General features: G+C 34.9%; 1 protein-coding gene and 1 pseudogene across 6 annotated transcripts in view; both read right to left on the minus strand.

Annotated features, from left to right (window-relative positions):
- Positions 1 to 7,970, minus strand: part of C6H7orf78 (chromosome 6 C7orf78 homolog) — a 46,833-nt gene extending 38,863 nt beyond the window's left edge. For 3 of the 6 annotated variants that reach the window (XR_008527058.1, XM_054559436.1, XM_054559438.1), the window contains exon 1: positions 7,743 to 7,947. Coding sequence is in view for 4 of the 6 variants with exons in the window: in XM_054559436.1 (XP_054415411.1) it covers positions 7,743 to 7,808 (66 nt within the window). In the remaining 2 variants the exon portion in view is untranslated. Of the gene's footprint in view, positions 1 to 7,742 lie in introns of all 6 variants that reach the window. The other 3 variants (XR_008527057.1, XM_054559437.1, XM_054559435.2) reach the window with 2 other exon arrangements.
- LOC134761704 (PC4 and SFRS1-interacting protein-like) lies at positions 2,908 to 6,342 on the minus strand (annotated as a pseudogene).
- Positions 7,971 to 23,739: the final 15,769 nt, after the last annotated feature.

The following is a 23,739-nucleotide window of genomic DNA, read 5'->3' on the forward strand; positions in this document are numbered from 1 at the left end:
CCAAAGGAAAAGAAGTTTGAGACAATCCTGGGCAATATGGTGAGACCCTGTCTCTTCAAAAAGTACAGAAATTAGCCAGGCATGGTGGCATGTGCTTGTCACCCCAGCTACTTGGGAGGCTGAGGTAGGAAGATCTCCTGAGTCTGGGGAGTTTGGGGCTGCAGTGAGCCATGATCCTGCCACTGCTGGATCATGATCCAGCCTGGGTGACAGAGTAGGATCCTGTCTCAAGAACCCCCCCGCCAAAATTAGCAAAGATATAAAATCAAGCTGTATCCACCAATTGAACACTGGATTAAAAAAAAGTATATATACACATAATAGAATACCAGTCAACCATAAAATAAAGAATGAAATCCTGTCTTTTTTTTTTTTTCTTGAGATGGAGTTTTGGCCTTGTTGCCCAGGCTGGAGTGCAATGGCGTGGTCTCAGCTCACTGCAACCTCTGCCTCCCGGGTTCAAGTGATTCTCATGCCTCAGCCTCCGAAGTAGCTGGGATTACAGGCGCCCGCCACCACTCCCGGCTAATTTTTGTCCTGACTTCAGGTGATCCACCCGCCTCGGCCTCCCAAAGTACTGGGATTACAGGCATGAGCCACTGCACCTGGCTGAAATCCTGGTCTTTTGCAGTAACATGGATGGAGATAGAAGTCATTATGTTAAGCAAAATAAGCCGGGCACAGAAAGGCAAACACTGCATGTTCTCACTCATACGTGGGAGTTAAAAAACTTGATCACATGGACATAGAGAATAGAATGATGAATATCAGAGACTGGGAAGAGTGGGTAGGTAAGGGGGGTTATGAGAATAAGTTGGTTAATGAGTAAAAACATACAGTAGGATGGAAGAAATAAATTCTGATGTTTCATAGCAGATTAGGTTGACTATACTTAGCAACAATATTTAGTATATTTAATCAAAACAAGTTTACACGTTGACTCTTATGGGTTAATTAGAATAAATCTGTACAAGTTAAAATTGTATTAAGGACCTAATAGATAACGACCAGTACATACACAGGTTCTCTTAAAGCAGTAATTCCTAGTTCTATCGTAAGATCTTTCCAAAGCAAAAACCTAATTACTGAAATAATTCAAAAATTCTAATCTGTAGAGAAAAGCAATTATCCTAGAGGGTCAAGCCATACAATGTCACACCTAAACATTAGTCTTAAGTCATTTTCCCACATTCATATAGTTTCAAAACATAGTAAATATCCTACATATTGAAAAGTATTAAATGACCTAATATTCAAAATATCTTAGAAATACCATCCTTTAGTTCAGCAGTCCCCAATCTTTTTGGCACCAGGGAGTGATCTCGTGGGAGACAACTTTTCCACAGACTGAGGAAGGATGGGGAGATGGTTTCAGAATGATTCAAGTGCATTACACTTACTGTGCACTTTATTTCTATTATTATTACATTGCAATGTATAATGAAATAATTATACAAGTCACCATAATGTAGAATCAGTGGGAGCCTTGAGCTTGTTTTCCTTCAACCAGACTGTCCCATCTGGGGGTGATGGGAGACAGTGACAGATCATCAGGCATTTGATTCTCATAAGGAGCACATGTGCAGTTCATAATAGGGTTCACGCTCCTATAAGACTCTAATGCCACCACTGATCTGACAGGAGGCAGAGCTCAGATGGTAATGTAAACAATGGGGAGTGGCTGTAAATACAGATGAAGCTTTGCTCTCTGGCCCTCCGTTCACCTCCTGTTGTGTGGCGTGGTTTGGGTTGGAGGCCCCTGCTTTAGTTAACATACACTTAAATTTTGTGTTAACATTGGTTTCACCCTGATTTAGTCCATACATGCCAATATACAAACTATCAAATTACATTGGAGCAACTCATGTTTGTATTTTTGCAATTCTTCCATGTGTATGATATAGAAATGAAAATAAAATTTTTCTTCTAATATAACCATGTTTTCAAATAGGTTGGTTTCCTTACATAGCATTTTCTTATATTTACCACATAAGCATCATGGACTGATTTTTTTTCCAATGAAATGCTATCTAGTGACTTCCTTAATGAGTACAACTTTTTTAAAAAAACCTAGAAACTTGAGCCATTTCTCAAAAATAAGCATATTTAGTTTTCAGTTTTAGTTACTTGTGGCTGCCTATAAAAGATCTCAAATGACTGGGCCCTAAAGCCAGATTCATTCCCATGTATACTCAGCCTGTTGTCTGCAGGGAAGTCAGAAGACTTTACCGAATGCCCTGTCACAAAACTAAATGACCCTCAAAAATTAACATGAATTTTATACTTACAATTCTCAGTCAGTTCATGTCAGTTGTTTATCTTTTAATAGTTGTCATACAAAAAGGCTTACAGACCACACATTATTTCAAAGAAGACAGAGAACGTAGCACGATGTAGACTGAGATTAAAATTAACTTTTGATAAAAGAAGAGAGTGAGTACTTTTTGTAACATTTTGTCTAACCTAAAAATGCTTAACTTCCACAAAACCCACAAACTGAAAAGACAGTCTGGTAAATTAAAGATTTGTATAAACTATGCACAAAACCCATGGTATTTGGGAAAACTGGAAAGGTTTCTACAAGTAATAGTTTTAAAAATATAACTTTGTTCTACTAGCAATTACACATAACATACATGCACTAATTAAAAATACACTACAACCCTGTCTGGAAATGCAGCTTAACATTTTCCAAATGGATTTTGCCCCACATTTACTATATAATGTGGCTGTTATTACTGCACAGGAACAGTTAGTGATACTTTTTAATTACCTTTAAACAAAGATATAGGGATTTTCTCCCTAAAAACAAGTTTTCAACATCAAAACCTATGCTTATAAAAATTTTTAAACTTTCAGCAGTCTAAATATGTCAAATGAAAACTTTACAAACTTCTCAAGCACTCTCTACATTCCAGGTATGTCAACCTTGCTATCTAATGTAGAATCCATCAGAGATATTTCCGTCTCTCTCTCTCATCACTGGATGGCTTTTTCTCAGTGCTGGCCTCATGGCTGTCTGCTTTCTTCATTGCTCTCTCCATTGTGTTGTGGTTAATTACTGTCTTGAGCATCAGATCCTCCACTTAGAGTCCTTGTATCCATTCCTTTTCTAGCCTTTTTTTTTTTTTTTTTTTTTGGTGGAGTCTCATTCTGTCACCAGACTGGAGCACAGTGGCACGATCTTGGCTCACTGCAACCTCTACCTCCTGGCTTCAAGTGATTTCTCCTGCCTCAGGCTCCCAAATAGCTGGGACTACAGGTGTCCGCCACCACGCCCAGCTAATTTTTTTTTGTATTTTTAGTAGAGACAGGGTTTCACCATGTTGGCCAGGATGATCTTGATCTCTTGACCTCCTGATCCGCCTGTCTCGGCCTCCCAAAGTGCTGGGATTACAGGCGTGAGACACCCCCCCGCCCGGCCCTTTTCTAGCTTTTTGTTTGGCTCTTTCTTCCCTTAATCTTTGGTTTTGTTTGCTTCCTCCTGTTGTCTTTGTTCAGCAAGAGATTTATTCAGCACTTTATGTGACTGTGGAATCTCCTTCACCAACCAAAAACATGTTCTTGAACTTGTTATACAACATTGTAGACTTTTCTACGATAACCTGACAAACTTGGAATTGCTGTATTTTTTCAGTGCAGTAGTCATCTCTGTTCCTTTTTATTTTATACTTTAAGTTCTAGGGTACATGTGCACAATGTGCAGGTTTGTTACATAGGTATACATGTGCCATGTTGGTCTGCTGTACCTATCAACTCGACATTTACATTAGGTATTTCTCCTAATGCTATCCCTCCCCCAGCCTCCCACCCCATGACAGGCCCCAGTGTGTGATGTTCCCCACCCTGTGTCCATGTGTTCTCATTGTTGAACTCCCACCTATGAGTGAGAACATGCAGTGATTGGTTTTCTGTCCTTGTGATAGTTTGCTGAGAATGATGGTTTACAGCTTCATCCATGTCCCTGCAAAGGACATGAACTTATCATTTTTTATGGCTGCATAGTATTTCATGGTGTATATGTGCCACATTTTCTTAATCCAGTCTATCATTGATGGACATTTGGGTTGGTTGCAAGTCTTTGCTACTGTGAATAGTGCCGTAATAAACATATGTGTGCATGTGTCTTTATAGTAGCATGATTTATAACCCTTTGGATATATACCCAGTAATGGGATGGCTGGGTCAAATGGTATTTCTAGTTCTAGATCCTTGAGGAATCGCCACACTGTCTTCCACAATGGTTGAACTAATTTACGCTCCCACCAACAGTGTAAAAGCATTCCTATTTTTCCACAACCTCTCCAGCATCTGTTGTTTCCTGACTTTTTAATGATCGCCATTCTAACTGGTGTGAGATGATATCTCATTGTGGTTTTGATAGTCATCTCTGTTTCTGAGCTTGTTGCATTGTATTCTGAAGTGAAGCAAATACATTCAAGGCCTCAATGTACTATGCCACATTTTAAAAGAGAATAAATTTGTTTCACTTCTCTATGATACCTTATTTTGTCCTTATATTATGAATTTATTATTACATATTATCCTTTTGAATAATATGTATATAAAATTAAGCTTCTATTGTATATAAATGACAGAATCACATATGTCTTTGTAGTTCCCAGGCAGAAATAATCAACTGGAGGACTAGTTGAATAATTGAAGACTATAATGGAATAGTGCACCATAGTTTTCCTTGTACATGGAAAAAACTAAAGATTAGAGAAATACAAAGCTATGAAATATATGACTGAGAAATTAAGGAAAAAATAAATTAGTAATATTCTCATTTAAAGATTTAATAGTAAATGTTGCTTTTATAAAAGCTATAGGTTGTCCAAGATGTTTCACTGAAAATAAAAGAATGGCTTTATTTGCATTCAATAAGCAGAGTTATTCTCCACCTAAGATAGTATATTTATACCTCTAGGATCAGTTTAAATGCTGCCTCCAATCAAAGCATTTTCAAATCTCTGTATCAGGATTTATGTTTTCTTATTCTGAATACAACAATGGAATTCAAATCTTCATTTTAACTTGTACCTGGATAATTTATTTATGTCAACTCCTAATTAGATTATAAAATAATTAAGACAAGGATTTCTATCTCTACAAACTCTATGCATAGTTCTCCATGTTTTAGATTGAGCTGTGTGAAATTGTTATTCAACCATTTTCAACCTTATAAAAATGCAAATTTTATATATTTCAATCATAATAACTATGTTTGCCAAATTGTGAAAATTATATTCACCTTTTGAAAACTGTATGTAAAACCCAAACATCTAATCATATTTTTTTCTAAATAATGAAGAACTTCACCATAATAGTAACAATACAAAAAACATTCTTTTGAATTTCTTCCTCAAATATTTTCTCCAGGAAAGTCACTAAATATTTTTGTTATCTGCTTTTAAATTTGCTAATAAAAAAAGAAATACATTTCTTTAGTTAGTAAATACATGCAAATTTAAAGTTCCTTTGCTTAGATACATGAGTTTAATTTTACAACATTAAATTTGGGAGGTAGATAGGTGAAAAAATAGATACAGATACACTTGATACCTTGATAAGTTGTCAATATAAAAAAGGTAATATAATCTGCTATCGTGATCACAGTAAACTTTTTAGACCACATATTCATGCACATTTGTAAACTTGTATAAAGGGAAATTCAACACTGTCTTTTAGCAGGGCTTTCTCTTTCTTAATATACTTTTCATAATTTCTTATTTATTTATTATATCATGGATAAATGAATTGCTTTTCTCATAAGTGAATTCATCTTATATACCTTAACATATAAAACATATAGGCTCCAAAGAGCTAGTCAGTTTGACAAACAAGAAGAATTCAAAATAAAAACAAAAGGCAGGATCATTCACTAGAAAACCAGTTACTTCACTTACCATTTGAAAGATAGCTTTTCATAAAAGTTTTAGAGTAATATATCTCAGCAAATCTTTTCTGTAAAGCCAAGAGAGACTAACAGTTTAACATTATCCTTTGCTTTACAAAAGAAGCCAAAGTATATTTAAGTTTTGCTCATCTGGGTTGCTAAGAAACCGAATTAATTTTCTACCAGACTCAAGTCAGAGTAGAAAAAGAAAAGTAAAACTAGGGCCTCTGGTTGTTGCCTAAAACCTAGCAACAAAGCAATAAATCTCATGCTTTTATTTCCAAAGGTTGAAAATCAGCACAACAACAAGCTCAATACTCAGTAAATACACAGAAAGAGAGCATATGAATAATTGAACTCCAATTCAGTTTTACTAAGTCTTGAGAACTCACCTTTTGTAATTGTTTAGTAATCTGCTTTATAAAGTGATATGAGTTTGACATGTGATATATTACATGATTCTGAGAGGCAGTTTTCACCTTGGGCTTAAGAAGATTGACTTAATTTCTTCAAAGGACATTTTTAAAAACAAATAAAGATTACAAGTTCTTTCTAATCTATGGCTCAACCTACAGATTTTAATTTTCTTTTTGTTTCCTTTTTCTTTTTTTCAGAAACACAGTCATGCTCTGTCACCTAGGCTGGTCTCAAACACCTAGCTTCAAGCAATCCTCCCACCTCGGCCTCCCAAATTGATGGGATTACAGGTGTGAGCTACGACACTCAGCCTCTGCTACATAATTTATGTGGAAAATTCCTCCTTTTTATTAATCAAATCCTACACTCAATAGATACATATTTCTTGGTAAGTTAAAAAAAACTTTTTAAAATAGAAAACTTCAAATATAATGGGTGCAGCACACCAACATGGCACATGTATACATATGTAACAAACCTGCACGCTGTGCATATGTGCCCTAAAACTTAAAGTATAATTAAAAAAAGAAAGAAAGAAAACTTCTAATATATACAAAAGTAGACATTGTGTAATGAATCCCCCATGTAACCATCATCCAGTTTAAAAAATTACCTTTTATGGCTAATCTTATTTCACACACTTGCCTCAAATATATCTCCAACTTTTTCCCCTTCCCATATTGTTTTGAAACATCATAATATTTTATCAGTAATTATATCAGAATGTTACCCCCAAAAGACAAGAACACTTTTATTTTTAAAACATAGGCACCATTATGACATCTAAAAAATGAACATCAATTCATTGGTATTATTGAATATCCACAATTCAAATTTCCAATTATCTCATAAATCCCATAAATAATTTTGATTTTTTCATTACATTTTATTTGATTTGGGCTAGTTATTTACTCTTCTTTGGTCCAAAATCTCCTATGACTTGGGTATTAACTTCTCTTCTAATATTTTTCTAATGGAATATAAAATTTCCTGGACAAAGATCCATAATGGCTGGAGTCTTTCTTTTAACTGTTCGTTTTATTTAAAGTGAAAGTTTGCCACCAGGTGGCAGTAAATTACTTATAATTTTGTCCTAGTTCATAAACTAAGAAGCCAAAATTTTTTCTGTATTATTTTCCCTGATGTTCAATTTTAAGGTGTTTTTTTTTTCATAATGAAAACGGCAGTAAAGTTGAATTGACTAAATCTCTTATAGTTTTGGAAATAGAATTAACCTATCTTCATGCTATCTGATTTATGCCTCATTGTTTTTTGCATAGAGATACATATGGTTCTTTATCAAAAGCATATATACAAATACCTACTTATGTTTAGTTCACTATTTTTAGTTGTTTGGGGTACAAAAATAGATTATGACTCCAGATTTCAAGTAAATTATAAGTAATTGGCTAGAAAAGATACAAACCTGTAAGAATACATCACGAGATAAGGTGCTAAATGTCAAGTGATTTGTCCGGACGGTTACTCTCATGAGAAATTAGTGAGAGGAAGGTCTCTGAAGCTTGAGAATGTCTCCAAAGATTTCTTAGAGCATCTGAGATCATTACTAACCCTTGATGACTGTAGAGTACTTAATAAAAGGTGAGAAGAAGGGAAAGGAGTTTGGATGGACGAACAGCATAAGCAGCATTCTGGAGTTTTCTTTAATGCTCTCATGAATGCATTCTTGGAATTTTCTGATATGTAAACATTATTTTGTAGCCAACTGACTTCAATTATATGTAGAACCATCCAAAGCTCTCCTCTCAGTAGGTAATTCTGAATGTATATTTCTGAATTTCCAAATTAGAAATTTAGAGTTAGAAATTTTGAGTTTCTCGGCCAGGCGCGGTGGCTCACGCCTGTAATTCCAGCACTTTGGGAGGCCGAGGCGGGCGGATCACGAGGCCAGGAAATCGAGACCATCCTGGCTAACACGGTGAAACCCCGTCTCTACTAAAAATACAAAAAATTAGCCGAGTGTGGTGGCGGGCGCCTATAGTTGCACCTACTCTGGAGGCTGAGGCAAGGAGAATGGCGTGAACCCGGGAGGCGGAGCTTGCGGTGAGCCGAGATCGCGCCACTGCAGTCCGGCCTGGGCGAAAGAGCGAAACTCCGTCTCAGAAAAAAAAAAATTTTTTTTTTGAGTTTCTCAGCTCCACAAATTTGGGAACGCAACAAGTTGTGGCAAATGAAAACCTCAACACTCTGATTTCTGTATTTCTAGGCATTAAAGAACATGTTCGCTTTTAAGTAAGTTTTTTAAATATTACATATATTTGTATAAATGGAATAACTTAAAATTTACCATAGTAATAATTTTTTCATATAACAGATAATTGCGACTTGAAATATTCTATAAGTTAAAAAAGAAGTAAAATAGCCTTTAAATAATGTTCCCAAAAAGAAAATAAAAACAAGAGACTTTCTTTACTTGGAAAGAATAAATAATATCAACTAACGCCATGATGTAGCTAAACAGTCTAACTCTTATTTTGTCTCTTTCTCTTTCAAAGGGGATTTCCAAACTGGAAATAACCAACACAACTAGGTAAGAATTGAAGCTTAAGAAAGGTGAGAGGATAATAAAATAATATATTTACATAAATTCAGGTTCATGAAGCCATATTACATATCAGCACGATAAGAGGACTGGCAGTGGGAAATGAGCTGGCACCCTTTGGAAACCTGCTGGGAAGGTGAGGTGCTTTAAGACTGGACATTAGAGATTAGACATGCCTGAGTTTAATCCTTGAAAGAGCTGTGCAAAGCAGCCACTTTGTGGCCACCATCTGACATGTCACACAGTATGGGATAGGGAATAGACTTTCATGAGTAACAAATTTACAACGTAAGATGAGGAAAAAAATGAGTGTGTTTGTGAGGTCTAATCCTTTTAATATCCCCCGGATAAATGACCAGGCCCAGGACACTCTGTTGGACACATGGTGGGTGAACATTTTGGGTGGTAAGAATTCCTCCTCTTGACATTCTCCTTTAGCACAGAGCAAGCCTGAGAGCAATTTTATCAATGGGAGAAGACGGGCAGAACAGATTGACTAACAGGTTATCTGGGCACCATCTTTACTGAGTTTGGATATCAACTGCGGGTGGAGGTGTTGTTTGGGTAAGTTGTCGATCGGTACCTGGTGACTTGGAGACCTGTGTGAAGTTGCATTCCTCTTTTTCAAGGGAAAGGGCTAACAGTTCAGTGTTAGGTTGAGTTTGAAAGCAGCCTTACCACTAGGGGGAGGTAGCAGCCCCAAATTCTAATTTTCTCAGTGTCGAGGCAGCCAAAGGTGAGCTCTCAATGTCATTTTAGGACAGTCATGCTTATTGCACCACAGAACCTCAATAAATTCTAGAGTATGTATTTCTAAACAGATGATCAGTGATTGCTGTAGGGAAATAGAGGTCAATTCACGGTAGATTTGTTTACAAAGTAGGGCTATGCATGAGTAAAATACACCTAATAATGTACGATGCTATCATATTGTGCCTATAATAAATTTGGCTGCTTTTCAAGTCTGAGGTTGTCTGTGTCAGCGCTTCTGATGTTCAAAGCTTGCTTGTTAATTTGTGTTTTTTCTCCCTTTTTTTCTAAGGAGCCTCTTAAATTTATTATAGTTAGACACCTCCTTCCTCAATTATCTATGTTCAAGTCACAGAGATTAAAATATGCTCCCTTAACTAAGTGGGAGTGATACTTCAAAGAAGGAATTATCTTGTTCCATATTTACTTACCAGGTCAAGCATCCATCATGCATCATGTACACCACAGTGCACCACAGCTGAGACCAGTGTGGATCCCACCATCAGCAGCTTTTCCAAAGGACCCAGGCAAAATGGTCAATATTGCCTTCTCTCCTCACTTTTACCTCACCTTTCAGCCTCTTGGTCCCTTCCTCCACTCCCACCCTAAGATGCTTATAGTCTATTTGTCATCCTCCAGTGGTTTATAATTCCTGTTTCACTACCTTATTTAGCCTGTTGCCTTTTACAGCATTCCAAAATGCTCATTTATTCTCTTTTATGACTTATCCAATACTAACCCTATTTACCATTCTAAACTGAAGTAGACTTCACCTCTTTTTCTCCAGTACTAATGTAGAATTTTAGTTTTATTTGCCCAATTTCAAACACTAGAAAAGTTTAAGAAATAGTCTTCGTGCCTTCCTGATAGTGGCAATTGAACATTTTTCTTGACTTAAAACAATATTTGGTCTTAACTGATCTTTGCTGTGGACCAGGCCCTGTTCTAGGTATTTTATACTTGCCAGCAAAATCTCACAGCAATCTTTGGGAGTAGTTACTTTTATTATCTCATTTTACCGATGAAAAAATGGAGAAAGATAGTCTAACAGCTTGCCCAAGATTATACATCTAATAAGCAGCTGGGTCAAGAGGCAAACCCATCCAGTTTGGCCTGAGGCCAGGTTCTTAATCTCTGTAGTACAGTGACTAAATCAGTCCTCAAAGTGTGGCCCCAGACCAAGAGCATGAGTATCATTGGAAACTCATAAGAAATGCTAATTCTTAAGCCCTATCTCAAACCTGCTGAGTCAGAAATTTTGGAGGTGGGGCCCAGCAATCAGTGTTTTCACAAGCCTTCCAGGGGATTCCGATGTCTGGTCAACTTTGAGAACCTTTCCCTCAGCGTATAGTCAGGGAATTGCTAATACAGATTCTAAATTTTATTTTATCTGGTAGCAAATCATTGCACACATTCCTACACATATTTAGTTTTTTTCCTCATCCCAGCAACTTTTAATCTACTTTAATAGAAATTTATTTACAATTAAAATACTACATATCTTTTATCTTCAAAAGCCAATAAGGATTTTATAGATTTATTTACTTACTTATTTTACAGGGTCTTGCTCTGCCGCCCAGGCTAGAGTGCAATAGCACAATCTTGGCTCACTCAAACCTCCTGGGATCAAGCAATTCTCTCACCTCAGCCCCCAAGTAGCTGGGATTACAGGCATGCACCACCATGTCTGGCTAGTTTTTGTATTTTTTGTAGAGATGGTTTTTTGCCATGTGGCCCAGGCTGGTTTCAAACTCCTGGGCTCAAGTTATCCACCCACCTCGGCCTCCCAAAGTGCTGGGATTATAGGCGTGAGCCACCGCACCAGCGTGGATTTTGTAGGTTTAAACAGATATCCTAAGTGGTGTCAGATATTGCAAAACATACTTTTCTTTCCTAAAGTAAGACTATTCAAGATCCTTAAAGAGCAGAATCAATGCAAATCTAGCAATAGATTTCAAGAGTAAACAGAGATCTGTTTTACTTTTGACCTTCAAGGCATTTGATGCTGCCATACTCCAGACAAAATTCTTAGTTGGAAAGAAGTTGATACCTGTTGTTGAACATTTGTTCACTGGGATTTGGCTGTCAGCAACCTCCTCAACATTCTCTCTGGGAGTGAGTTTAGTACTCCTGAGAGTTGAAAAATATTTCTGTTTTGTAAGAAAATTGAGACTTTGGATTGTGTTTATGTATGCATATGCATGCCAACTCAATTTGCATCTTATCATCTACCAATCTGAAATCAAAAGCAATATAAGACCATAACCAGTATTGCTGGGGACATTGCTATGACAGACAGTTTCAACATAAAATTTGAATCTCTTTGAAAAATACTTAAATGTCCTTAAAGCCAAATTATTTTCTTGTTTCAATTCTTGAACTAAATCAAGATACTTTTTCTTGTTTAAAGCAGGTGCTTCCCAATGACTTGGGTAGAGAGATTAAAAGAACTACCTTGGTCAGCCAAATGGTCTTAGTATTTTTTTTATTTCTAAAATGTAACTATACTCCAGTGCAAGTATTGTTACTTAAATGTATTACCATCACAATAGTTTTAAGTATATAAGTCGTGAAAAAAAGACATATCCCACCCATCCAACATCAAAATTAGTGCCTCACTTGTCCTGGGGGTCAGACACTGGCAGAAAATTACCAGAGAGAGGGAGAGTCAGCATACAAAACACAAGTAAGTCCATTGAATCTAAATCAAGGAAAGAAATAGTTCACATTTTTCTTCTTCTTCATAGTTTATTTTTGAGACAGAGAATTCTTCTAAATGATTGTTGGAACTTAGAATTACTCAAGATTATTATAACTGAGTGGCCAGAGGGATATGCTGCCATTATGTCCTTCAGCATAAAGAACTGGTGACTTCTGTAAGGTAAACTAAATGTCATATTTGTCATGAAGGCAGCAAAATAAGAAATAAAGAAGCAAAAGAATGTTATCACTGTTTTTAATGCATTTATATGGGCTTCAGTGTTGGCATTTCTAAAGCCATGAGATCCATGTTGCATCCGATGAGTGTGCTTGTAAAGAGAGATGAGTAACATAGAAGTGCACATCACAAATATGGCTAGAGGAAATATTAATGCCAAGTTGACAAGAAGCACTTCACTAATTTTCTTTATCTTTGTTTTACTCTTTTTTAGTGTGATGTTTCTGAGGGCATCCTCTTCCACATTTTTAGGGTAATCTACCTCGATACACAGAGATGCAATGCTCACAGAGGCCAGAACGCTTCCCAGAAGCAGCCACGGTATTAACTTTGGGATCCTGAACTTCAACCAAAGAAAACAGGACTGAGTGAAGCCTGAAATCTTGAGGCAGTAAAATACAGAAAGGCAAGTTGCAAACCATAGGCTGATAGAGCTAAAAAACATCCAAAGGAACATCATTGCTGCACCATAAATTTTTTTGACGTAAAAGAGTGGAAAGAACACAGAGAAAAAACTTTGTACCATTAACACCATCTGCAGACCAAATCTAGACATCCCTATGCACATTAAGAGGATTTGAATTGGCATTAGCTTTCTATGTTTGATCAATTCATTACAGTTAACAGTGATAAGAAATCCATTTACTGTGATCCCTGTGAAGAATTCTGCTGACATGATGATAATATGAAGAATAGCTGAAAAAGACAAGGCCATGTTTTCTAAATAAGACAAGTCTTAGCTTTTCTTTGTAGATGGTCCTGAATACTTCCTCCAGACGATCTTGCAAATGGGAACATACAGCACCGAGAAATCTCAACTTCTGCCAGCTTCTGTATCATGGGTAGAGCCTTACACTAGCTTTTCCTCTAAGGAAGAAAATCAGAGACTACTCTTTGAATCTGGTGCTCTTCAGATGAAACTGGAGCAATGCAAATCTGAAGATTTGAATGATGGATAGGTCTTCCAATTACATCCTGAGAAAAATTGCTCCCTTGGCACCATTCCATTCTGACTCTTGCTCAATTTTGCAAAAAAAAAAAAAAAAAAAAAAAACAGAAATCTGATTACAAGTATGTTTTGCTTTGGTTATTGATGTTTTGTTTTTGTCTTTTATTTTTTTCCTAATACTAAATGCTGCATCCTGAAGACAGATACTTATTTCCTATTACTGCCACAAATATCCAGTCTCAAAGATAGCTCTTTCCCCGGCACACTTTTTGACTTATAATAATTTCAAGACACTTTAATAAAATTTCCCCTCCCCATATCCTACCCCTACTAAAGGCAATTTCCTTTCCAGACTTGAAAATCAGTTCCTGGAATATAACTTTTTAATAAAAATCTTCCTTCCCCTGAAATATATCCTGTTTTCATGGCCTTCTTGATACAATGTTGACCTTATGAATAGCAAACCAGAGTTGTAAAAGTAGTGCATAATTAATTCACATGATGACATCGTCCTGGGCTCTTGTTTACAAGCATCATTTCAAAAAGTAGATGATGTAAAAACTATTAACTACCAGCAGAGGGCATAATTATCATGTTAAAGTGAGCATCATCCCTCTATTATGATTACAAGCAGGTAATCATACAATTTTGCTGAACTTCAGTTACATCAGAAGTAAAATGTAAATAGACTACTACTTTGTAGAATAAGATATGGTGCTCGAAGTGCTAAGTTCCTGGTTGGGTGATACTAACCACTCAAAAAATGTTAGCTATTAATATTATTAAATGTCTGTCCTTGTACTGTGCTTACCACAGCAAGAAACTAACAATTCTATATAGAAATATTTTCCAAAAAAGGCTAAATATAAGATTGTGATAGTATGGAAAATTTCAAAAATGAAAGAACTGGACTTAGCACCCACCGTCTACACCAATCATGGCTTTTAGAGACCCCCCAGGGTCTTCCATGAAATGTACATCCACTAGCTATTGAAAGCAAATGTCAATGCCACCTGTCACTTTCTCCTGCCAGCTTCATTATTTCCCCACCCATCTTCTACATATCACTGCTGTCCAAAATGCAGCAATATTGGTCCTATCCACATCTCTTCTAAAATTCTGGTTTTATGTCCTACATAGCAATTTTGCCTGTGGTTTTTGGTCTTGGCTTTTCTTGTTAATAAACCCTTACTTTACCCAGCAAATAGTATTTGTCTTGCCCTCTAGCCTCCTGAAGGCATTCCCACTTCTAGATGCAGGTGAAGAAACTTCGGCTCCAATCCAAGCCCTAGACCAGTGTCATGACCATGGGGTGAATGAAAAGTAAGTGGGATCTGCATAGTTTATAACTTAATGTCCTAAGTTACCTCTCTGAGATTAATTATATATATTGTTTACATTTAAAAGGATCTACTGAGTTTTCAAATACTGTAGACCTATACAGAATTCTGCTTCTTAGTTAAAATAAAAGTTCAATCAATCTCAGTCTTCCGTTTTTCAAAAATTCTGTTTCCATTAATGTTTTATTATGAATGTGTTTCATTAAATAAACTTGCTGAGTTAAAGACACGAGCAAATAAGGGAAAACAATGGCATATAAATAACCATCCAGATGACATATACATGCCAAATTATTAATAACGATGTAATGTGACTAAAAATCTTGAAATGTATACTGACTATTGAGGTAATCTTTTTCATAACAGATGTCCCTTGCTTTTTGTCTACGCTGTTACAAACCATTATGAAAATGATATTTTAATATGCCCCAATACGTCTTATTCTAGTGCAACAATGAGAATCCTTTTATATTGCAAATATCTTCACCATAATAACCAGTATTTGGGTATTCCTTTTCTATGGTCTTTTCTTTCAAATTTCCAGGGCAAACTAGGGCAATAAAAGGTAGTCAAATATATGGAAACTCTTCTTAGCCAAAAAAAAAAAAAACAAAAAACCAACCAAACTCCCTCCACACATATGGATTTAATTAAGATTAATTTCTCTGAAAATAATACTTTACAAGAAACATTTCACTGTTAAAATTGCACTTTCTTACAACAGCTACCTCAGAATGCATATATGCTATGAATCTAACTTTTAAGCAATTCTTTTTGAATTTCACTTCTTAGATAAATACATAATTTATAAGCTATAATTTATCCCCATTGAATGCCCAAGTGCTTTATATTTTTTTTTTTGCTGAGCTGTTTCAAACCACTCTGCCTTTGTCACATTCATAAAGGTGCAGCTGGCCATATGGGCTGTTGGCTAAATGATTCTGCAATGAGATTTGAATTTATCTAGAACTTGTTTCATTCTGAAATCCTAGATTCCGGCTCTCATTTGCCTCCCTATATACATCATTTAATTGAAGAAAAAGCTTGATTTTTCCAATAACTATTCTAAAAGTATAATTGACAGTAAGCTACAATTTAGTTTGTATTTGCATTTGTGATTTTCCTGTCATATGTGGACTGTTTTGCATTTGCCATGATTGAATCTCATTTTGGAAGCAGAGTTTTAATGAAGAGCTCTTTCTCAGATATAGGAAACTTAATGGTGAGTTACACTGTCTTGAAATTACTAATTCATAGTCTTGTTAGAGATTTGGGAAAGGCAGTGGCCAAATGAAGATAGATGGTTTTCAAATTAAGCACTGTTTGAAAGTTTTATGAAAATTACATATTTCTTTTCAAAGAAAAATAATATCTATCAGGGGCACTGAATATTTATAATTCGCTAAACTATATTTCAGCTTAGTCACCTTCCAATCAATATGTATTCTTCTAAATGCTCACATGATACTTGAGAATTGGCATACTTCCAGTAGAGAGTTTTTTGTGTTTTCTTTGAAAAATGTGGTAACAGAGTTTTCCGATTCTAAGATGATGGGCTAATGTCCATAAATTAGTTGGCAAATTAGAATATACTTTATTGATATTATGACCTGGTGTTTCCCATGCTAGAGAGCTGCTTGTTTGGTTCTTATTGGTTATAACTGCACAAATGTTTAAAAATTTTAAACAAGTACACTGACTTGTTCTACATGCCAGTGATGAGGCTAAGTACCTTATAGATCACTTAAAGGAGACTGAATCTGTTTTCATATTTTCAGTTGAAAATATTTTTGTTTGCAATTTTTCCACTACACTGGCTTTGCTATTGAAGTTTTGCAGAGAGAATTGGCTTTAAAGACTGAATCCTTTATTGGTCCAAATTAATCTGCTGGATTCTAGAATAACAACATTCAAGTTTCTAGAATAACAACATTAAGTATTAGTTTAATTCCTTGAAAAACACTCAAAATATTTTTTAGCCTTCTGTAAAGAACTGACCCAAAATTTCACTTACATTCTGTTTTGTTGTTATTATGTGGTCACAGGAAATAAAAGGAGGAGTTTATATGGTTTAAAAAGACACCCTGGTCACACATTGGTTTGCTGTCTCCTTGCTGAGACCAGATGCCAGGCACTGGAGAAACTGCATTTTGAAGGCCGTAAACATATCTTCATTTTTCTAAAGGATCAGTGTAGTCTTACTTTTATTTGAGTTTATTTCAGTATTCTAATAGGTTGTCTCTATGGATTTTGATCTCAAAGACAGGCTTGTAAAATTTAGTCCCTGACTTCTCTTCCCAAGTTTCTAGAATAACAACATTAAGTATCAGGTGGATGAAAAATCCAAATAGAGTGATCATCAGGCTTATATTCCAAGCTGCCAAAATTATTCCCCAAATTATCTCACTTAATTTGTTGAATTTTCTGTTATTTGTAGAAAAAAGAGTTATCTCTGTTGCAGAGATAGGAAACTAGTCTTGAGATGTTAGGTAACTTACCTAAATTTAATCAGAAAATACATGACAGAAGCAGAAATGTTTTGATCTCCATATACACAAATGGATACTTCTTAGAGATATGTTAAATTGTACTCATGAAGTTAGTCTGTGAAAAAAAAGTAGGTGTATAAATTAAATTATAAAAATTAAGGATACTTGATAATTACATTTTGATTTGATAATAATTTATCAGCTTATTTGCTGTAATATTAGAAAACAGTAGTTTTATTCTTAAAATATTCAAGAAATTATTCTACATACTACTATCTTTTCATTCTTACCGCAAAATTACAATATTATCTGATATGCAGAAGATAATGAAGTACAGAGAATGAAGCTGAAGGAGAGTGCAGATACAAATTTGAATACAGGTGATGTGACTCTATCCAGAGCCCACAATGTTGACTAAAATACTATCGTATGTTAGATTGAAATACTTTGCTCCATCAAAATAGTTTTAAAAATGTAAAATCAATGGAAAAAAATCACAGTTTAATGGCCATAATCTTTTCCTTCCCTATATACAGAAATAGGAAAAAATAAATTTAATACATTGTCTAGGAGATTATTCATAAAATGATGAAACTATAAAATATTGACCTTGTATTGTTAGCATATCAGACTGCACCTAGATGCTATGGAACTAAGGCACCAAAGAGCAAATAAAACCTAATAGTAGATGTTCAATAAATATTGTTGAATGAATAGTGTGTGGAAAATGAGATACAACTAAATGCATATGAACTTACAGGATTCATATGAACTATAGAACTTTATATGAACTATAGAACTTCTAGGACTCATAAAAATTTTAATGCTAAAAGGAATGGAGTTATATTCCACCATAACTATTCCTATTTAATAGAGAAAGCTATGTTGGAATCTTAAAGTTCAGTAATGTATTCAAGATTATATAAGTCAATACTGGCTGAACTTGTATAGGCCACTTTAATTTTCTGGGGTTACATTTCCTTCTAGGCAAAACAAATGTGTAGAAGAAAAACACGAAAATTTAGTTTTGATATTGTCAGCATTTTCAGAGTCATCTGCTAAAACCTTGAATCAGTGGAGATACCTTTTCATTAGCTATATCTCATCTAGGAGAGGTAAAAAAGAGGATTTCATGATTTAATGATTTATTGGATCTATCTCCTTATGAGTCAATCCCATTCTCAACTCCTTCCAACCCAGCTGATAGCATAATGTCTACTGAAATTCAACATTAGAGGCCCTATTATGTGCAAATTATAATTTGGATCTCAGGCAATTAGTGAATGATGGTGTAGAGAAAAGCTGTTTCAAAAATTCATCTTTATTATTCCTTTGGACCACTTAATCCAAGAAAAAATTAAGAATGCAATACTTTTGAAAGTCACACAAAGATGCAAAATATAAAATAGTTGCTGTGAGCTAATCGAGGACAGATATTTACCGAAGATGATAGAACAGAGGCAAATTTGGGGGAGAAGCATTTAAATTAAAAAAAAATTATTGCAACTGAGTAAATGCCAAGTAACATAAAAGAAGCAGACAAAAGTAGAGAGTTTTAGTCCAAAGAATCAGAAAAAAGTATTTAGAATGCTGTACTAATAAAAGTACAACATGCTTTCTATTCTATTACACCTCCAACCTGAGATAGACTGTAGCCCATCTCCAGATGTATGACATGCCATGACAGCATGCATGTAATCACAAAAAGCGACTGATAGCAGAATATATGGTAATAGCATAATATATAAATGTACACATTATACATTATACATACAAATTGAGACATTATAAGAAAATAACCAAATAGGGTAGAATTAAATAATACATTTTCTACTAAAATAATGACTACAGAGAGTTTATTTAAATTCTTTGAATTTTCTGTTATTTGCAGAAAGAAGAGTTATCTCTGTTGCAGAGATAGAAAACTAGTCAAGATGTTAGGTAACTTATGTAAATTTAATCAGAAAGTACATGACAGAAGCAGAAATGTTTTGATCTGCATATACACAAATGAATACTTTTTAGATATATTAAGTCACATTTCCTCCATAATTGAGCCATCTCATATTTTGAAATATAAAAAGAATACAACTTCAAATCATGGTTCAGAACACACCTAAGAACAATCATTTTAAAAATCGTGAAAGGTTGCTATTACTTAGCCCAATTTGAAAAACAAATTGCTTCAAGAAGTTTGAATAAACATACAGTATTTAAGTAGTTTTATAGTTATCTGTCCGTTTTTCAGAGCTTATTTTCAATATCTATTTTTCAATATCCATTCCATATACAAGGTGGCCATATTCCAACATAAGATCGACCTTTACCTTTGTATTTCTTCAGGAGACACTCCAGACTCAAAATAATAAGAGAAACATACAGCAATTTGTTGGAGAAATATATGTCTGCTGCCATTTCCGGTCCTCTCATGGAGATTTCTTTTCTTTTTTTTTTTTTTTTGAGACGGAGTTCTGCTCTTATTGCCCAGGCTAGAGTGCAGTGGCACAATCTTGGCTCACTGCAACCTCTGCCTTCTGGTTTCAAGCAATTCTCCTGCCTCAGCCTCCCAAGTCACTGGGATTACAGGCGCCCGCCACCACGACCAGCTAGTTTTTTTTTTATTTTATTTTTATTTTTAGTAGAGATGGGGTTTCATCATGTTGTTCAGGCTGGTCTCGAACTGCTGACCTCATGATTCTCCCTCCTTGGCCTTCCAAAGGGCTGAGATTACAGGCGTGAGCCACCGCACCTGGCCTGAGATATTCTTAGAATGAAAGATTTGTAGCAGCTAGAAACCAATCAGCAATGAGTTAAAACATCAACACCATTTATCTTCTTTAGCTCTAGTATGATAATTTGGACTGTGCATAATATGAGATCGACTTCTGTTCTTTGTCTTTGAGAAATCCCAAAACCTTAATCAAAGTGTGTTTTTCCTTGTCTCAAATCTAACTGGTGCTGTCTCGAGAAAACCTTTGTAGAAAATGAAAAGCTCCATGCCCAACTCTGGTGACATTTCAGAACTGATAAGTAGAAGTGGTAATATATGAAACTTTTAGTTCATATGATGATCTGTCCATCCACAAGTGGAGAAAAAGTGGTACCACCCTTCCTTGATTTTCATACAGATTTGGTCAAGTAGGCCTTCTGTGTTAAATCAGAAGGAAATTAATCAGGTTATGTTCACAGTACTGTGTATAAATTGATCATTTTCTCAAAAAGTATCCATATACAAATACCAGCATTTCTAAGAGACACATTTCTTCTGAATTGAAAATATCAAGCTAGTATATATTTATGACTGTGACATCTAAAAACTAGTGAATAGAGTAGAAATGTTTCTTCTTCCAAGATGACATGCATAATACCTTTTAGTGTGGTGTGCATCAAAATATGTGTACTTAGTACCATTCTGCCCTTTGGTGATACAATACAGATTCTAGGAAATAGACTCTAATTGACATTCAATCATGAAGACTAGCTTTCTGGGACTGATATTTTTTTCATTTGGATTAGATGCAGGTTGCTTGTTTTAAACACATATATTCTGATTTTTCTAACATTTTATGGTTGCTGGTAATAGATAGAGGAAAACGAGTAAAAATCTTGAGAATTTCCTTGAAGTATTTCGGCTATAGCAGCTCTCTTCCAATTAAAAAGAGTATCTATCCATTCACCATAAACTTTGCATAATAATGTATTCATGATTGTTTGGTTATCTGTGATCAGTTGAATAAATATCACTAAAATTATGAATGCCCTGACTCTTTCTAGAAAGTTTAACAATATTTGTTAAAAAGATAGTTCAATATAACGATGGTTTCTATTACACAGATTCCTCTACAAAAGTGAAAGCAAAGTCTATGGCTTGTATCTTTTTCTCATTTATTTTTATTAATGATATAGTCATCAATATTTTAAATACCATCCCCATGGTCACACCATAACTTTAAAAAAGTGCATCCAATCACCATATTTTGGATTAAGGTTAGCACCACACTAGCTTGGGAAATAAGCAGCTAAAACTGGTTCTATCCTTTATGCATGCCAGCACGGCTAAAACATGTTTTATATTGGCCCTAAAAAGGAAGAAAAAACAATTCAGGGCTATTTTTCTCTACCGTCAACCTCTTGAGAGTAAGACTGCTTTAAAAAAATTGCCTTATGATTGACATACAAGAAGTTGTAGATATTTAATGTATATAACTTGTAGTGTTTGGAGATAACTATATACCCTTAAAACCATCATCACTATTATCAATGCCATAAACTTATTTACGCATCACCTCCAAATACTTCCTCTCATTCCCTTTGTTTCTTTTTGTGGTTAGAACACTTAATCTTAAGATCTACCCTCGTGGCAAATTTTTAAGTACGTGAAGTTTCACTTATGCAAAGATTTCTCTTTAAATGTCAACTCAGACTAAAGGAACCTAGAATAGTAGGCAAAGCATTACTCGAAAATGAAACCCTTTCTACTGTAAGCAGGCAATCAAGACTTGCATCATAATGGAGGAAATAAATAAGATGCTTGGCTATAACTTTGGCTTTTATCAAATTAAAGGAGGGAGAGCAGAGGGAATATTTGCTTCCCTTGTGCATTTTCTTTGAAAGTGGTGTCTTTACAAATTTGTAAAATCATATGCTGAAATTGTATTTATTAAGGCTATGTTTAAAAAATGGTAGAGGAAGCAGCTGGAAATGAAGAATATGAGACAAGTAGAACATTCTGGTCTAAAGTCTCCTTTTCTAGAGCATATTCCTCTACCAACTAGTGGCTTAGGCCTTGCCTATCCGAAGCTAATATTTTCTTCTCTCCCCCAAAAGCCTGGCAGCTCGTCTGACACTATTGGCCCACAGTTACTCCCTTGTATCTGACTTCCTTTGTGACTGTCAGAGCCAGCATCTCTTAGTGCTTTCTGGAGTGCAACCAGATTCCCCTTTTCCCTCCTGTTTCCTTACCAGTCACTAGAATTGACAGATTACAAATAAATAAAACTTCTCAGTATTTTGGCATGGTTAAAAGCACATTTTTTATTTTCCTAGCTGTCAATATTCCAAATAAAAACTAAAAATTTCTGTCAAAGCTAATCATAGTTCTAAGAACGTAAGCCTTATAATTGCTAAATATTTTTGGCTTAAATATAGATTAATAATAAATCTAGGTCTAGAATTACAGTTGCATAGACTTTCAATACTTTTACATTGTTTTTATTTTGAAAAAGAAAACAGTTGTCATAATCATTCTATATATATTTACTATTAAAGGGGTTCTATGTATATATGTCGTACATTAATAGACAACCGACTCATTGACATAACTTGTTTCTCTTTCCATTATAGAGTGAGCATTTTCTCATGGTGTAAAATATTCTACCAAAACCTTATTTCCAATAGGTAAGTACAATTTCATAATATAGTTATACAGTAATTAATATTTTAAATTTGTTAGACATTCAAGTTGTTTCCAATTTTCGATTATTTAATATTAAGTAGAATATCTTTGCACACAAGTGTTTGATTGCATTTCTGATTATCTCCTTAGACTGGGATGGAGGAGTGAATCAGAGTACGTAACTGTGTTTTAAGTTCAGGATATATACTGCCCCATTGTTTCAAGAGAAATTGTAACAGTTTATGTCCCATCAGCAGAATATGAGCATTTCTGTTTTACTGTACATCTAGCAGCATTTTGTGTAATCTTTCAAAGACATTTTCAAATTTGATAGGGAAGATGACACTCAATTTAATTTCATTTGTGTTTTTATTGCAAATGTGGTTGAATTTTTTTAGATACATGTTTTATCCACTGAAATTTTCTTTTTTGTGAATCATCTCTTTATATCTGCTGCCTGTTTTTAATTTTTAATTTTTTTTAGAGATGGGGTGGATTTCATTATGTTGCCCAGGCTGGTCTTGAACTCCTGGCCTCAAGCAATCCTTCTGCTTCAGTTTATCAAAGCATTGGGATTATAGGCATGGCCACCATGCCTGACTACTTCTTCTGGTCTTTATGCTTTTAACAGTTTCAAAATTAGAAAGGCAAACTTAATTCTTTATATGTAACTAAATGTCACTCCATATTTATTTGGGGGAAGATAAACTTGTTACATTTTTTGTAAAAAGAAGTTCTAATAGGAATTCTTTAATTTAGCTATTATGCTTTGCTTTTTAATGTTGCAATACCTTTTAAAACACCATCTTCAGATGGAGCTCAGAATACATTGGAAATCACCTGGTGAGTATGAGAGGTACAATTGGTAAAGTACTCTGCCAAAGGTTTCAGCTCCTAGTTGCTTATCTGGGCTACACTGATAAAGAGCATCATAGACTGATGGTATAAACAGTGCTTCATCTAGTTATCTCATGTTTATTTCACTGTTTGTTAGTATCT

Source organism: Pongo abelii, chromosome 6 (genome assembly GCF_028885655.2).
Source record: "Pongo abelii isolate AG06213 chromosome 6, NHGRI_mPonAbe1-v2.0_pri, whole genome shotgun sequence".
NCBI classification, from domain to species: Eukaryota; Metazoa; Chordata; class Mammalia; order Primates; family Hominidae; genus Pongo; species Pongo abelii.